The sequence below is a fragment of the Ambystoma mexicanum genome, chromosome 1q (assembly GCF_040938575.1).
Source record: "Ambystoma mexicanum isolate Mex_15411 chromosome 1q, UKY_AmexF1_1, whole genome shotgun sequence".
NCBI classification, from domain to species: domain Eukaryota; kingdom Metazoa; phylum Chordata; class Amphibia; order Caudata; family Ambystomatidae; genus Ambystoma; species Ambystoma mexicanum.
In genome coordinates, this window is record NC_090922.1 from 636,313,397 (window position 1) to 636,331,278 (window position 17,882).

The 17,882-nt window shown below is 48.3% G+C and overlaps 1 protein-coding gene across 10 annotated transcripts in view; it reads left to right on the top strand.

Moving 5' to 3' along the window:
• ARHGAP29 (Rho GTPase activating protein 29) overlaps positions 1-17,882 on the top strand; it is a 527,305-nt gene that overhangs the window by 382,944 nt on the left and 126,479 nt on the right. For all 10 annotated transcript variants that reach the window (XM_069641212.1, XM_069641216.1, XM_069641217.1 and 7 more), the window contains one exon: positions 3,643-3,812. In XM_069641212.1, coding sequence (XP_069497313.1) covers positions 3,643-3,812 — 170 coding nt within the window. The remainder of the gene's footprint in view (positions 1-3,642; positions 3,813-17,882) is intronic.

Below are 17,882 nucleotides of genomic sequence, written 5' to 3' on the forward strand. Positions count from 1 at the left end.
CATATTTGTCTGCAGTAAAAATTGCTAAAGCTATTGGTAAAGCCAGAACTAAATGTAGCTGCCACCAGCCTACACCACAGCGCACTTTCACAGGGACAGCCACTTTGCGAACAAAATGAGGTGCTTAAAAATCACGCATGACCTGCTAGCCATAAGACCCAACAGAGATGGTTGTTAAGACAAATTCCTTTTTGGAAGTTCTCTAGTAATTTTTTTGGGACCCCCTCAACGTTTTTCTTTCCCTTCCTATTTTCTTTGGTTCTCTGGCCTAGTTTTGTGGCCTCCGTAGAGGTCCTCCTGACACTGCATCCCTTTTTATATACTGTTTTTGAGTATATGGTGCCCAAAATGCTATGCGGACAGGGTGCTTTCCAAACCCCAACCCCCTTTTGCCCCTAGGGCAATATGCCACCCTACATTGATTTTAGTGAGTAGGCTACTGACATCGTACTTTAGTTTTGGCTTCCAAGGGTGCAAGCCCATTTACTGCGTTGGCAGCCCAATAGACGTTTGGTAGCCTAATGTATTTTTTCTAAGTCCTGCTCTCATCCATTTTGTTTTAGGGGCTATTCCTTGTTGAGAAAAATGAGATGGGGTAAATGGCTGTTGTGCACTTGTGGTTTGTTTGAGGCCCCAGTAATGCACCCTCTGTAGTAGTTTGAACTGGTCTAATCCAGTTTCTGGCCATAGGCCAGCTATTTCACATCCTGTAGGGGTGGCCTTGTGTGATTGCTTGTTTTAGCAGCCAACCGGATTGGTTTCTCAACCCTTATTTGGGGTTAGGAACCAAATAAGGTGGGCTGGCCAGTTTTTGAGCCGTTGCTTCAGTCTAGGGACCATATCTGGCTGCATTGGCTGGACCCAGTTTCCTTGACTGAATTCCCATTTTCTACTGCTGGAAGTCCTTGCAGAGCCTCCCTCGTACTCTTGTTGGTCCCCCTAATTGGCTAGGCGTTCCGTGCTGGGACAATCTCCAGGCCGTTTTACCACAGTCTTCCCATTTTACGCCTTGGTGTTGGAAGATGCCATTGCCTGGAAGGATATTTCAGGCCCCAATACCCCACCTAATCGGCTTGTCTGAGCTCTCCTGGATTCCCATGGCCATAGTTGTCTTTTTGGGATAGTATTCTGTTGGCGGGCTGGGTGTCACCGGCACCTCCCGAGTTGCACTAGTGACTGCTTCTGGCATGAGGATCCCACTCCTAAGAAGGACAGTTGTCATTTTCTGTCATCTGGGTCGTCGTTGGTCCATGGTTCAAGTGCCGGGCTGTTCAGATCTGTAAAACTGCACCTTAAAACAAGACCTGGTCTCACTTTGCAGTGTGGGGTTTATGCGGTCTAGGTTTTTTGCAAATATCCTATTTCCCCATTGACTTCCATCGGGGCTAATTACTGCTGTGCTGCATCTCCTTTCCGGTCTTCTTCCCCTCTCTGGGTTGCTGATTTTCAAACCTGTTGGAGCTTTCTTGGGAGGCTCTCCTCTGGCAGAACAGGGACTTAACCGCTTTTCCCCAATACATGTGGATCTTTCAGTTGACTTTGTCCTGTTCAATTCCATAGGGAACATTTTACTCCTCTGCATCCAGTTTGGGTCCAGAGTGTTCAGGCAAAAGACCAGAGTTTTAGCTTGCATGTTTAAACTCTTGTATTCCACATCAGCTTATGTGAATGCTGAATTATTACAACTATTTTTAGTGACACTATATCTCTTTTGCTTTAAAGTTTAATGACTTCTCTTGGCCTCATATTAAGTGCAAGGTGCGCATTTGTGTTTTTTCCAAATGCTATGGCCTGGAGGTGTAGGGGTCACAGTAAATGTATGTTTAGCATCTGGGGTAAGTATTACTTGGACAGCCAGACATGTTTTTAGAAGGGTTTATTCTGATTAAGTTAAAAAGAAATGACTTTCCATATCTCTATTGGTCCAATCCCTGTGCTAGAAAAGAAAGTCTAAGGGGTGCTTTTCCTCTCGTCTATAACATAACACTGCAGTCCCTCTGTCCAGGATCCTAGTCGAACCTGCACACGATGGCTGCTGGATACCGACCCCCCACCCTGTCTCCTTAGTATAGGCCTTTGCCCATAGTCCACATTTCTAACAAAAGGAAAGATGTCCTTGTACCGGAAGGTTATCCTGGGATTCCTGTCCTGGTTTCTCACTGTCATTCCCTCTCTGGAGTGCTTTCGGTCCTTCTCTTCACTTTGGAAATTCATTCTTTTTTCCTGCAATCAGTACTGCTGATTTCCTGCGCAAAGAGGTGGTTTGTGTGTGATCCTGGATGTGGGGGGTTGGACTGTCTGCTTGGTGCCTCAATGTCTGTTGCCGGGCAGATGTGGTGGCAAGTGTATATTTTTGTACTTGCATGTCTAACTTGCATTGTTGGCGGTGTTCTGTGTGGACTCATTGTAGACTGAGACCACTCTCACAGCCCTTCTCAGATTAAACCTTGCTGCACTGCTTTCTCAGCTTGATTAGGTCTTTCTCAATCTCTGTCTGCCTGTTCATCCTAGTAGGTTTGCCTACCAAAATCCACCCCCAGGGTTGTTTTTGGAAACCCGTTTTAACAATTGCTGTTAAGATACAGACTTCTGCAGATGTTGAACTTTGTATGCCTGTAAATGGCAAACTGTTAATTGGCCATCTCCAGAAATTACCCCCCTCTGATATTCCAGTTTAAGCTCCTGGAGGGGAGTGGTACATGCCAGGGGTTTAGCTGCCAGTGTGTTGCATGCTCTCCCCCTGGCAATTGGAGCAATCCCTGACCATCCTACCTTTTAGAAAATGCCTGAGAAACTCACTGATTTACATTTTAATGATTAATTGCTACGTCTTGCACTTTGTGTAAATACACAATCTGTGAGGATAGATATGCTCTAGGAAAAATAATGCTCACTAGAAAAAATATAGTTAACGCAGTTGCTACCTTTCATGCCATTTTATGGGCAAAACCACGCTTTACTAACATTAAAGTCTACTATAGGCTTGCATTCAACTCTCCCCATTCATAGTTAGAAAGCTGGCATTTTCATATTCTCGTGTCATGAGAAAACCTATAGATAAGCCACATACCGGCACCTTTACTCCTGAAAAAGAGACCAATGATCCCAGCAAACAATACCACACAACAAACTACACAGGTTCACGGATATGTTCTGATCATTGAAATAGGAAGAACAGTACCACAAGAAGGAGCTCTAATATTACTGCCTGATGTGAAAAGAAGCTTTGAGGAAGTGTTGCAGCTTTCAATTTACAAGAATTATTATATGCAACGATAGATTACAAAATGATGCCTGTATTTTTACTTGCCTTCAGAATAACCTCATTGGGAATGAGCATTATTTTTTTACTCACTAAAATCATTCAAAAACTTAAAATTCTTATCTGGAGCTCTGGTTATGAAATTGTTTACCTTTTTGGGCACATTGATGGTGATAGGGTACACTGCAATGTGCATCGGCAAAGCCAGAGATTAGTAATTAAACTAACAAGCATGTGAATCTTAACAAGTTACTGATGCTGTGGAATCATCATCAGATGTAAGTAATGTTTCCTCAAATGGTTTGGCTTAGTGTTTTTCACAGGTCAGCCTTGATCAACAGCATGTTTTATTGATGGACTTTGTTATATTTGTATTTTAGACTTGTTCCAATGAAAAGGCTAGTGAATAGCGCTCATTCATCACATGGAAATGTATCTCAGAGTTCTGGAGACTTTCCTAACCAATCCTTGGAGGATAATGGGAGTCCTGTCTACCATCGTTCTCAGAAGATGGGACAGAAGAGATCTTGCAGCAGTACTGATATTCAAGGTAGAAAATGTATTTCACTTTTCAGTCAATTTACATTTGTTTTCATTTTTCTTTAAAAGCCATGGTGACTTTGGTCTCTGCAGTCACTCCGTTTATCAGTCGTGCCGAAAACACCTGTACAAGGTTCCTTATTCAAAGGAGCGTTTTATTATTTTATGACGTACTTCTAGTCCTTGTATTGGTGCACCCTCTGTTTCATGGCAGCTCCTGGTTCCTCCAAAACTTAAATTCTGTGCACAATTCTGAGTTGAATACTCTTTGGGAAAAGTCTTGCTTTTTGTGGCTCAATTGACCCTTAGGGTTATTAAACCTCAAGATTGTTGGTTGATGAGATGGGAAGGATGTAGTTGTTTTCTGGCATGCACACCAACTACTTCAAGCATTTTGCAGCCCTTGGGCATCACTTCGCAATCAGATGCTACCTCTGGTGAACAAGGATCGGGTTCATAGCATGATGAACATGTGGCTTTCGCTTGAGATGCAAATAGTAACTTCTCCAACATGGGACGCGTTTCAAAAATTCAGATGCCTAGAAATGTACCCTGCCTTAGATGATCATTGGCTCACCACCTAGCCACTGCTCGTGCCCCCTCCAGTTTCTGCTCCATACATTTCTGTTCTCTCCTTTACCCACCGTCCGTCTGTCCCCTCCACCTAAAGCTCTTCTCCCCCTCTGCTTTCCTTAACCCAGCACTTCCTCCACCCTCCTGTTACTTTGTTATTACGTCCTGTCTTTGTCCCTGGTGCCTGTTTGCACCTTCCCCTACATCATCTGGACTTTGAATCACTTTCTCTTTCCACATTGTAAAGGACACATGTCCTCTGCTCTGTCATTTAGACGGTTTATGGTCATAATACCGAATTTAAAAATCTTGAAAAAATAAATCTCGAAACAAAAAGGCCGAAAAAAAAAGGTCGAATTTTTTTTTATGACGTTTTTTATTCGAAATGGGGGGTCCCACAACCCCCCCTTTTTTAAATTTTTTTTTATTAACCATTTTTTTTAAAATCCCGGACCCCAAAATAAATATATAATTCGACTTTTTTTTCGGTCTTTTTTTTCGACCTTATTGTTATTCGAGATTATTTTTTCGAGATTTTGACTGACCACCCATTTGGACATCTGCTTGCGGTTTTGTGACAAAATGCATTTGCTTTTCTCTAACGTTTTCTAATAATTGCATAACTTGCAGCAAAGCTTTTGAGATGAGCATTTGCCAGTGTTGATGGGCAAGAGTGGGTGTACGTCACACAAGTATCTACAATCTGTATTGCCATACACTGCCCAAAGCCGTCCATGAAAAGCATTCTCTTATTACTCCTACATCCCCTTCCCTTTCCTCCATACTTATGGGCCATCTCTCCGTCCTGTAGGACGGGCCCGGAGCACTTTTGTAAAAAGCACCCAAAAATGTTTCCAAAAATGTTGTCCTTCCTCTTTCTTGCGCGGGGCCCGGCACGCGGCCGTATCCCCGCCCACCTTGGCTCCGCCCCACGCATCGCCCATCTGTCCTTTTCTCCGCTTCTTCAGGACTGGACGCACTTGCATCCTCAGAAGATTTTCTTCCCTTTTTTCCTCTCTGGCTCTCGCTAGCGATCGTGTGCTAGTCTGTCTGTCGTTCAAACGAGACTTTCCAGATTGTTCATCGTGTCACTGTCGTTTAGCGAGGGCGGATCCCCATCGTCTTTGTTTAGAGTGCTTGGGTCCGGCTCACCGTTGGGACTCCTGTTTTTACTGCGACTCCCTTTTGGTCCGGGCACTTCAACGTCGGTTGGAGCGGTGGGAGGTGTTGTTCCGACGAACTCCTCCTTCACATTTTCAGGCGTTCATCGACGAGAAGAAGAAATGTCCGGTAAGTTCTTTACTTTTCAGAGCATACCTTTCCGGGTTCCTCTCGGCCGGGAGGGGCGTTGATCGCTCTGCCACCGGGGTTTGCCGTGAGGTGCCTGTTGGGCCTAATAATTGTACCCGAGTTTTCTCCGAGGGTCTCCGTAAGGGGCCTGTGGATACCGGAGTGCGCTCCGAGGCCCCTCCTGTGGGGGCTGTTTGTAGACCCAGTTCTACTGAGTCGTGGGTTACTGGAGCTCGCTCTGAGGCCTTTCTGTCGGCTTCCCTCAAAAATAAGACAGGCGTGCGCCCCGAGGCCTTGGGTGGGCTTGCTGTTACCGAACGGATGTTCGAGGCCCGCGCAGATAAGGCTGTTACCGGACCTGGGTCCGAGGTCCCTCGTTCATAGGCTAAAGCTACCAACAGTTCTGAGAGGCCTGACAAGGCCTTGTTGGTGAAAGCTGTTTCTCATTGTTCCCGCTCTTGCGGTAACACCAGACTTGTTGAGGGGGCAAAGAAGCAAAGTTCTTCTTTTACCGGCAGTGCCGAGGTCCTTCCTTCGAAGGCTAATTTGGTGGTTGGTATGTCACAAAAACATTCCAGGCCTCACAGTACCAGCTCTGCCGAGGTCCCTTATTTTAAGGCTAAAGTTAAGTCCCCTGATCCATTGACGGGGACCCCTGCCTCCATGCCTCACTTCCTCACGTGCCGCAGTTCCCCTCAGATGACAAAATGGCGCCCGTTCCTGCCACGACCGCGGCAGCCATTTTGGGTGCTACCCCTACAACTACGCCATCGGCCTCAGGTGTAGGGCTTGGCCCCTTGGGGGTGAATAATAGTCCCTTGTGCGCATCCTTATCGGCCAGTTTGACTGGAACGCTCGGATGCCTCTTCCGCACAATGTTTCGCTGCCCGCAGGGTCAGCACCGTTGACCTATGTGGATACGTCGGTGGAGGGGCCAGTGTGGCACCTGTCCCTATTACATCCCTGGATTTGTCCATCTCATGAGAGGCCTCCTCAGGTTCCGAAGCAGTCCCTGGAGGAAGCTTTTTTCAGTAAATTTCAAATGCTTATGCGTACCGACCCCATGAGGGAGTATTTCATAGGCCTTTTAAGGAGATATGTCCTCCCGCGCCTCCGGCTCCACCTGTTCCTCCGGTGGTTCCGCCGGCGCCCCTCTCGCCTACGGCGCCTCCCCCGACTCTTCCGCCTTGGCCCCCATTGTCCCCTGTGGACAAGGCAGCGCCCGACACGGTTCAGCAGGATCCTGATCTGTCGGATGACGCACAAGGTGATCAGGACAGCAAGGACCTTCCCCGCTCTATCAGAGCTTTTCATGACCGGGTACTGGACATGATGAAGTTCTTAGATGTTCCAGTGCCCGAGGCACCCGCTCTGCTGGAGGGCGTGCTTTCTGGGGTTTTCACCCTGTCTCCCTTGGAGCGTACCGGCCTGTTCTTGCAGAAGGACGTTCTGGCCGAGGTCCGCAGAGTCTGGGAAAAGCCACACTCTGGACTTTTTGTCAATAAGATAATTGACGCTAAATACAGACTGCATTCTTCGGAAGAGGTGGCCCTGTCGTCTTGTCCGCCCCCCTCCTCCACAGTGGTGGCTGCGGCCACTTTGCAGTCCAGGCCTGCAGCATCCTCTTCCACGATGGCTACTCAGGTTCTGGGAAAGGAGGACAGGCTCCTCGACTCCCTCGGGAGGAAAATCTTCGCTAACTCGGCCTTGCAGCTCAGGCAGGCCAACGCTGAATTGATATTAACGGGAGCTAACATGCAGATGTGGAAAGTTCTGTCGGAGTTTGAGGAGTTTATCCCGGTCGAGAAGCTGGAAGACTTTAAAGGAGGCCTTTCCGACGCCAGGGTCTTGGCCCCGGATCTCCTGGAGGCTGCGGCTCATCACGTAGACACCTCGGGTCGGGGCCTTATGCTGGGGGTTGATATCTCACGGCAGGTTAAGGCTCCTTTCAAAACCCAGAGACCGTTGTCGCAAAGTCGACCTTCCTCTGGCTTTAGGGGCTTCATCGACCTTAAGTCTCGCAGAGTAGATACCCCTGCGGGGAATAACCGCCGTAGGCAACAACGGACGCGGTTTTTCTCCCGTTCCTCAGCCTCCTCCTCAGGTTCAGGTGGCACCGCCACCGATAAACCTACTCGCACAAGACCCTGGTGGGAGGACGCATTGCGTCTCATTGGGAGGCGTGGCAGACCATCACAGAAGACAGATGGGTCTTGTCAGTGGCTCGAGCGGGCTTCCGCTTACCTCTACCTCTTACCCCACCCCTCAACCCTCCTTTTCAGCTGTCGGGCTCGCCCTCCCTCAAAGCCGAGGTTCAGAAACTTCTGGACCTCAGAGCTGTGGAACCTGTTCCCCTTGGGGAGCGAGGGGAGGGCTTCTACTCCCAGCTGTTTATGGTGCCCAAACCCAACCAGGCTGGCCTGCGCACCATCCTAGACCTTTCCCAGTTCAATCTTTTCCTACCCCAAGAGAAATTCAAGACGATCACGCCCAGCCAGATACGGCCCTCCTTGCAGATGGGCGATTGGCTCAGCGTTGTGGATCTTCAGGATGCGTACATGCATATCCTGATTTGGAACCCACACAGGAGAGATGTCTGCTTCTCTTTGGGAGAGGAGCACTTCTAGTTTCGAGTGCTTCCTTTTGGCCTCAGCTCGGCGCTGCGTGTCTTCACGAAGATGATGTCGGTGATTGCGGCCTATCTTCGTCTCCAGGGTATCCATGTGTATCCATATTTGGACAACTGTCTCTTACGCAGCCCTTGTCCGCTGGCAGCAGAGGGCAATCTCCAGTCTCTCCTTCATCTCCTGTTCCATATTTGGCTGTCGGTGAACTGGCGGAAATCTTCCATGACGGTCTTGCAGGACCTGATTTTCCTGGGTTTTCGCTGGAACATGATCGACTGCAGAGTGTACCTGACCGGGGACAGAATGGCGGATCTGTTAGCCACGTGTCAGATGTTTGCGCAGTCGGAGAGCATGTCGGCCTGGTGGTTCCACAGGCTTCTGGGCCTCATGGCCTTGTGCGTGCTGGCTCTTCCTCTTGCTCGTCTCAAGATGAGACGGACCCAGATGGCTCTTCAGAGTTCCTGGCGTCAGGCTGCGGACCCGGATTCCAAACTGATAATGATTCCGGATTCCATGAGAGTGGACCTGGATTGGTGGTTATCTCTCAGCAACCTGTTGGTGGGTGCGGGGTTTCAGGACCCAAGCCCCACGGTGATGATCACGACGGACTCCTCCCTTCTGGGGTGGGGTGCGACGTTAGATCGTCAAGTTTCGGACCTCTGGCCGCCTCAGGACAAGCTCCTGCACATAAATTATTTGGAGCTTCTGGTGATCTTCCTAGCAATGTGGTGTCAATGTATTACATCAACAAGCAAGGGGGAATGAAGTCTCCCCCCCTCGTGGACCTGCCCATCCAGATATGGGAATGGGCTGTGCTTCTTGGGGTCTGGCTGCTTGCAGTGCACATCCCGGGCCAGCTGAATGTCACAGTGGATGCCCTCAGCCGGTGGTCAGTGGTCAGGTACGAGTGGGAGCTGAAGGCGGAGGTCCTCTCATGGATTTTCTTGCGTTGGGGCACACCGAAGGTGGACCTCTTCGCTACGGCGGTAAACAAGAAGCTTCCTCAGTATGCCTCCAGAGGGGTGCTGGGAGCCTCCTCTCTGGGGGATGCTCTCGAGATTCCATGGCACAACATGAGGACTTACGCCTTCCCGCCTCTGCCTCTAGTCCATCGAGCAATTTGGAAACTGAAGAACTCTGTGAACTGTTCCCTTCAACTCATTGCCCTGTGGTGGCCGGCCAGCTTTTGGTTCTCAGAACTTCAACACCTGTCGGTGTATCTGCCGATCAGGGGTCACTGGTAACCTGATCTTCATCAAGGGGAACAGCAGATGTGGCACCCCTCCCCACAATCGCTCAGCTTGGCAGCATGGTGCCTGAGTTCAAGTCTTTAGAGCATCTTAACTTGTCTACGGTTAACATGCGTATTATCCAGGCAGCCAGGAAACCCTAGACCAGATCCCAATACAGGAGTAAATGGCTCAGGTTCTGTCACTGGTGTTTGAAAAAGCAGTTGGATCCAAGGGCAGCTACGATTGACACGGTGCTGTCCTTCGTGTCCTCCCTAGCAGTCTCGGGTGTTCACGTTCTGTCATGCAGAACTTACCTTTCAGCAGTTTCCGCTTATCTTTCCACAGACCAATGCTCTTATTCTCTGAGTAACCCAGTGATTAAGAGGCATTTTGCAGGCTTGACACGCTTCTACCCTCCAGTTCGTAGTCCGCACCCGCCCTGGGACCTAAATGTAGTCCTGACGGCGTTGTGCCATAAACCCTTTGAACCAATGGCCACGGTGGACCTCAAGTACCTATCCTGGAAAGTGTCCTTTCTGGTCGCCGTTACGTCAGCGAGGAGAGTGAGTGAGCTCCAAGCCTTGTCAGTGGACCATCCTTTCTTGGTCTTTCACAAGGACAAGGTAGTCCTACGGACAAACCCGGCCTTTCTACTGAAGGTGGTAACTGAATTCTATATGAATCAGTTGATCTCCCTAACAGTCTTTTTTCCGAACCCTGCCTCAGAGGCTGAAGGGGTTCTGCACTGTCTAGACGTCAGAAGTGCTCTTAAGTTCTAACTTGACAGGACTTCCGAGCTTAGAAGCTCTTCTCAACTTTTTGTGACTTTTGGCAACCCTCAGGGTAAGCAGGCGTCTAAGGCGACTATTTCTCGGTGGATCACCGCCTGCATCACGGAGTCGTTCACCGTCCAAGGGCTGAAACCTCCTAAGGGTATTCACGCGCACCTGGTGTGGGGCAAGGCAGCCGTGGTTGCTTTTTGGAAATCTCCCATAAGTATGGAGGAAAGGGGACGGGACGTAGGAGTATAACCAGGTTACTCACCGTAGTGACCACCTTACTCCTAGTTCATAGTCCCCTTTCCTCCATACGCCCGCCCGCCGTCCCCTCTAATAAGGTTTCTATGCTATTGCTAATCGGTCTCTGACCTGGCGATAGAAAAGGACTGATGGGCAATGCGCGGGGCGGAGCCAAGGTGGGCGGGGTTACAGCCGCATACCAGGCCCTGTGCATGAAAGAGAGGAAGGACAACATTTTTGGAAATTTTTGTTGGATGCTTTTTACAAAAGTGCTCCGGTCCCGCCCAACAGGATGGAGAGATGTCCCATAAGTATGGAGGAAAGGGGACTATGGACTAGGAGTAAGGTGGTCACTACGGTGAGTAAACTGGTTATTAGCCACCAACATTCCTTTCCTTGTTTAGTTTTTGATCCTGTCGCAAGTCCAGAAAACTGTAACCTTTAAAGCATCTAGCCTCTCAGCATAACCCTGCTCTGTGACAAGCCTAACTTTCACCACAATAGTGACAATGGTGATGGTTCTTTCTAAGGCTATGCTGTGGTCTGAGAGTGTTTGGGTGGCGGAGGAGGTTGTTCACGCTGGGGCATTTAATTTGGAGATAAGCATGCAGATTTCCCTAAAGTGGTTCGGCGCGTTGGTGATTTTATTCCAGTAATGGATCTTTTGGCTTTGTGCATTTCTGCCCAGTAAGCTTTGAGCTGGCAGGTGTAGGGTGTTCTGTTTGGTGATGGGTCTGCACGCCATCTATTTTGCAAAATGTGGTTCTGGGATTTGAGATTTTTGAGGGCAGAGGTGAACCATCTGGGAGAGAGGCCAGGTCGGCTAAAGAAGAATGTGACTGGATTGAGTGCTTCCCAGGTGGATATCTGGCCCGAATGGAGGGGTATGGAGGTCAGGGAGGCAAGTAAGGGATCTGCCAGATCAGGAGTATTTTACTTCCTTCCCTAGGCAGGAGTGGGTAGATGGACACAGGGCTGCTGTCGAAAGAGAAGGGGATGGCCGAATGGTCCGTCCAGATGAGTGGGCGAAGTGACAGTGTAGTGATGAGGTCTGCCGAGACGAAGATTGCTTTAAGGGTGTCGCCTGCAGAGTGGGTAGGGCTTGAGACTAGTTGTGTTTAATATAGAGTTCCCAGGTTTTCCAGTAGGGATCGTGTCAGGGGGTTGTGTGGGATGTCAAACCAGATATTGAAGTCCCTAATATTGTGAGTAGGAGGTGGGAGACCAAGATGGCTGCTAAAGAGTCGCTAAGGGATTCTGCAAAGCATCTATTGTACCCCAAGGGTACACAAAGGTTGATTTAGGGAGTCCGGTAATCTGTGAACTGCCGGGGATGAAGATCAGTCGCAGAAGCTTATGTCTGATTGAGAGATACTGAGCTATGCCACTTGCCAATGGTGTCAATCGTTGTACTGGGGCTGCAGCCAAGCAGGCTATCGGAAGTATGAAAAAAGCGACGTTTGCATTTTCTGTACTTTGGCCAGCCAGTTTCCTGAGAAAACTTGCAGATTAACAGATTAAGACAATGGGCTTCATTACACGGAATGCGGTAAGGGTTTACCGGTACCGGTAAGGGCACCGGTACCGGTAAACCCTTACTGCCTTACTACGACGTCCCTTTGCGGGACCCGACCTCAACGGCTGGTTTTACCAGCCGTTAAGGAACAGGCCCGCAAAGGGACCTTGGTGCCAATTACGGTACCGCAATTTGCGGTACAGTAATTGGCTCCTTCCCCATTCCCATTGAGCCCTATGGGGGCAAAAATGGGAATGGGAAAGTGCCTTGGTGAATGGGGAATTACCGCCCCCGCTCACCTTGGAGTAGGGCGGTAATTCCGCCATCCACCAAGGCGGACACAGTAAAATACCGGCAGTAACCATGGCGCAAATAGCGCCATGGTTACCGCATACCGTGTAATGAGGCCCAATAATTCAAGTACTACTCTGGGGGAGGAGAAAGGGCCCAATCCTGTGTCCGGTTTCTCTAGTGCAATTTGGGGGACAAGGCTATTGGTGCCAATTTAACCAGGGAAGTTTAGGCTCAAAGACATAGCTAAATAGATTCCAGATCATTCAATCTCTACTGCTGTTTGTGTAATTGCAGAAATACTTGTATGAGCCCACTGGTTGTGAGTTTGCTCTACCGCTCTCATCTACTATGCCTATTGTTAGGTAAGATTTTCACAGAACTGGTACATCGTCCTGACCTGGGTCAACCCCAGACCTTTTTTGCTTTACTAGTGGGATATTATTCCTTAATACCTCTGTGAGTGGGAACCTTTTTCCACACTCAATTCTATCATAATTGTTAGACGTGTTGCTCCCTTCTGAAGAAGGCTTATATAACTAACTGTTAAATAAATTAATATTTTTTTAATCAAGAAACCTTGAGTGTAAGAGTTTATTTGAATAAATGTCACTCTGAAACTCTGTGTCACAACACTACTGCTTATATTGACCCCTCTTGAGATAAGCCTGGCTGCTCGGCTACACTACCAACCTATGTACCAAAGGTTGTGTTCCTATTGTCAAGGTTGCTGTAGTCTTCCAAACGATACTGCACACAATCTTGCCCAACTCCTATTGTATGATTCAAATTGTCTTCAGTTCCTTTACTAACAAGACTGTTCCAGGGCTCTGACTCCTGAATATTTATTATTTTTTGTCCACATTTCCCGCAGTTATATCAGAAAACCTATTTGGCTCCTTTTTGACTAAAATTGTTAAGCCCCTGGTCTTTTAGTGACTTTTTAATGTCCTGATCTTCTTCATTCCCTTTAGGCCTAATCCTAAAGCCCTCGAGGTGTACTACCAAAGTGTGGCCCCCTTTGTATCTGCTTTCTCACACAACCCCCACCAGCAAACTTGTAGTTAGGCAGGGTGGGAAAGGTGCCAGTCACAGAATGACCTGTACTTATACCGGCACCATTCATGCACCACCAAACTTACGAACCCCAATATGTCTATTACGTATACATTCCTGTTTTTTAAGCTGTGACATGGCCATTATATTTGTGGTTCTTCCATTTCCTGTTTTATGTCGGGGACCACAATTTTGACTATTTGGTCTAAGTTTAGCTCAAACTCTTTAGTTCTCAGAAACTGAATTTGCGATGGGCTAGTGTCTTCATGAGACCTGACTGAGGCTAGCTGTCACAGATTAGGAGTCCACCAAATGTTTTCAAGGTGCTTGACATGTGACTGGAGGGCTCGGGTTGCCCCCGAGATAGAGAGAGAGAGAGAGAGAGAGAGAGAGAGAGTGTGTGAGTGCGAGTGCGAGTGAGTGAGTGAGTGAGTGTGTGTGTGTGTGTGTGTGTGTGTGTGTGTGTGTGTGTGTAGAAATAAGTAATTGTGGTGACTATCAGCCATTCGTTACTCTACAACCTATAACTATGTCCCAGAGCTGTAAAGAATAAACAAAGGCTCCTGACTAGAAGCTCGGGTGTCTGTGACTTGTGACCCTCCCCAAAGCCAAACTCTACTCCCTTTTTACCAGACAGATACTGTTTCAGGCTCTCCATCGCCTCGATCTGAAAGGGATGGTCTTTCTTGTTAGGGTTGATTTATTTGTACGCACAATCTCCTCTATGTGCGAATACCCCAGCACTTTTTGCTGGACTACTGGATTTTTGGTCTTTTTCCCCCCGAGTGAGTGGGAACCTTTTTCCACACCCACTCATTCTTTTACCGTATCCTTCGAATGCTTTTGCATTTCTTTTAATACCTTTTTCTTGGGGTTATATTTTCATCCAAGTTTTATGGCATCTGTCTTTTGACGTTTGCACCACACAGCACTCTCTGTGCAGTGTTATGATATGATATGGCATTTGTAACGCGCCTATACACAAGTGTTTCAAGGCGCGACAAGGCGGGGGGGGGACACGGGGAGACAGACAACGATCCTACTAGGCCAGGTGTCCTTCAGACCGCGCAAGTGCAAGGGTAGAGGGGACTGGGAAAAGTGCAGGAGAGAGGGGGAAAGTGCTGTACATGGTTAGTAGAATACAAGATAAATAATGGGGCCAGCTGGTGGCAAGTGCAAGGAAAGTGCAGTAAAGGTTAGAATAAAAGATAAATAATAGGGCCAGCTGGTGGCAAGTGCAAGGTAAGTGCCGGGAGAAGGGGCTGTGGGATACAGAGACAGTCCCGTGGTGCCGGTAGGCAGTGCAAGGGAAGAGTGGCTGGGCCAAGGACCGAGATCGGTGAGTGGTCCAGTAGCAGATTCGGTGCAGGTTCAGTGGTTTAAGCAGGGGAGAGAGGGAGAGAAAGCAGAGGCCAGAGTAGTACTTTCAGGGAGGCAGGAAGGCTGTTCCAGAGGGAGACCCCTGCTGCAGAGAGAGATCTACCCCAGCTCGTTGCTTGGAGAAGCGGCTGACCCTGAGGTAGTTGGAGGTGGATGAGAGAAGAGCTCGAGAAGGAATATATTTAGGAAGAGAGAGTTGAAGGTATTTTGGCCCAAGGCCCCAGAAGGCCTTGTGGACAATAAAGAGGGTTTTGAACTTAATCCTCGCAGCCACTGGGAGCCAGTGCAGTGATTTCAGTCCTGAAGAGATACGGTCCTTCGGCTTGAGGCTGGGAGATTCTAAATGATCCGGCCGCAGCTGATTTTGTTGCGGCCGGAATGTTCGCATGAGAAAGGTGTGAACTACCAAACGTTTGCGTCTTTCTCATGCGAACACACATACAGACTACAGGGACTGCAGGGGTTTCCCCTGCAACCCCCGCTCACTATACTGTAAAGTATAGAGAGCGGGGATAGCCCCTGTTTTTTTTTTTCTGTGGGTGTGCTGCGGGGGTGTCCCCTGCAACACCCCACTCACTATGCCACACAGTAGCAGTGGTAGCATTCTTCGGTCGTTTTGTACGGCTGGACCTTTTTTTTCGGCCCGATCGTACAAAACCTTGCTGGGAGCCCTTTGGGCTTCACTTTTTATTTAATTTTGTAGGAGATTATTTATATCCTTCCTATTTTTCATATTGTGAGATCAGCACACCCCACCTTAAGTGGAGTGCTATGGGTTACACTGTATTCCCTTTATCACTGCTCCTGTAACTCTTTGTTTACAGTGACAAGGTGATCTGAATGTGGCTGGTGGCAGTGGTTTTATCCTACCTACTTGTGTGCAGTTTTCTACTCACAGCCACGGTAATGCATAGAAGGGTCACCATTGACCCAAAATGGTGACTTCTTTTTTTGCCAATTCAAGATGTTCTACTCCTTCTGCCGTACTGGGTGGGGGAGGTCCTGGTTTGACTTTTGTCTTTGGATGGATCCCTTTGTGAAGCCCACCAAGGCTCCAGTGTGTCTGTGAGGACAGGAAATGGGTGAGGACTCAGACTCTGCTGTACTTGGTCTTCTGTTGTACCTGCCTGGAACCTGTTCCAACTGGGAGGCTGGCAGTCCCGAATGGACGGCCACCCCCAAGAGTTTGAATGTTGCATGGGTGCTGATTGGCTGGGTTCCGACATAAGTGGTATGGATCCTGAGAATAAAGACAAGCTGACCCCTGGAACAGAAGCATTGACAAGGAGTTGGAGGAGAGCTGCCCGCAGCCACTTCCAGATGATCGGAGATGCCCTCTGAGTAATCGCTGCTGTCTGACCCCTTTTTCCAAGTGTCAGTACAGCCCTGTAAAGAACGACTCTCTCCCTTAGACTGGTGTGTCAAATCAGCCTGAAGACGACCTGCATTTCGAGTGATCCCACAATGGTCTATGACCTCACGGGCTGCAAACCGCCAATACCCTGGTACCTTTGTCCACTATGCAATCCGAAGGTCGAATCCTCCTGAAACTTTTCTGAACTCCTTCTGGACCTCCAGCAGCAAGATTCCACTCCCTGAAGTCCCCTCACCAGAGTGCTGGACCGAGAGAGTGAGACCAATCGACTGGGTGGTAATTGTTCTTCACTATGTCTTGAAAAGGGTGTCATAATTACAGAACCCCGAAGAATCCTTTGTCTGAAACCACTTCACTCAACGGATGCTGCAAGATCCACCCCAGTGTCCCTTCTTCCATCTGCCTAAGAATCCGGTGACGATGAATCAGGATGAAGACTATTAAAAGCACTTGAGGTGCTGGACCTTAGCGAAGAATTTCAGGCTGCAACTTTCCCAGGCCCTTAAGAGGCTTTTCTTTGTAGCATCAGCAATGGCCGAGGTGTCGAGTTGTAGGCCCAAGCTCGGGCCTGTTGGCGCCATGGGTTGAAGATCCAATAGTGGATTGAAGATCTTCACCAAAAACGGGTGCCCACTGCAAGTAGTCGCAGCATGATGGTTGATGAAGAAGAGATGGAAGATTTGCTTCCGAAAATAGCAACAAACCTACTATTTTCAAGGAACGAAGAACAAGGACTCCCCACACTAGAAATGTGTGGTAAAATTTGAAGATGGCCACCAGGGGTGGAGCTTAGGAGGATGAGTGTTATTGGCTGGTGGCAGTATGACCCAGAGGACAAGGATAGGCTATCAAGGAGATGAGCAGTTTAAGTTTATAGCTAAACTGCTTTCTTTTTACTGAGGATTTCCAGCCTGACGACGGGGAATATTCATGAGCATGTGAATCCATGCAAGACCCATGCTGGAGAACCAGAGTTACAGGTAAGTAACTTGCCCCTTAACTTTGAATTGCATACTGCCATTCTAGAAGTATTACAAAATTGATTTACTTTATTTAAGATTGCCTTTCTGAAGAATAACTTTACCTTAGTGTATATTTATATAAAATAAACCATGATTTTGATTTAAATTTTATTGTATCAGTATTTCTTTGGCCAGTGTGTCTAAATAAGTTCTTTGTACTACCTACAGCCCTTTCTACCCCCTAAGATATATTGGGCTGCTCAGCCATTTGATACCAAGAGAACCTATCTGGTTCAGGCCTATTCTAAGAGTTGGAGCCCTGTGTCCCAAGTGCGAGTCTTGACAAGTCCTACTATTGGTGGACTTTTGTGAAACTCCCTAACATTTCTCCTGCAATCTTTATTGCTCCCTGGAAGCTTCTGGTTAGTGACATCTGTATTACTGTCTTACAAGTGAGAATCCCTGCTGGATAATGGATGGCATTGTTTCTCCCGTCTTTGAGGCTAGCTCTATTGCTGAATAAATGTCATGCAGACTGCGCTGCTGTTCTTCTAAGAGAACCTCCATTGACCTGTCATGAGGGTTGGAGCATCCACTGACCTATCCCAAAGGTTGGGCTGTTGTGCTGCTGTTCTGTGGTACACCGACAAGAGTATTGTTTCCTGTCGGTCCTTAGATCTTTGTCTGCTTCTCTGGTGTTGCCCTTTCCTCATCAGGGCCTCTGTGAAGCCTTTGTGCATGGAACTGTAACTGTGACCT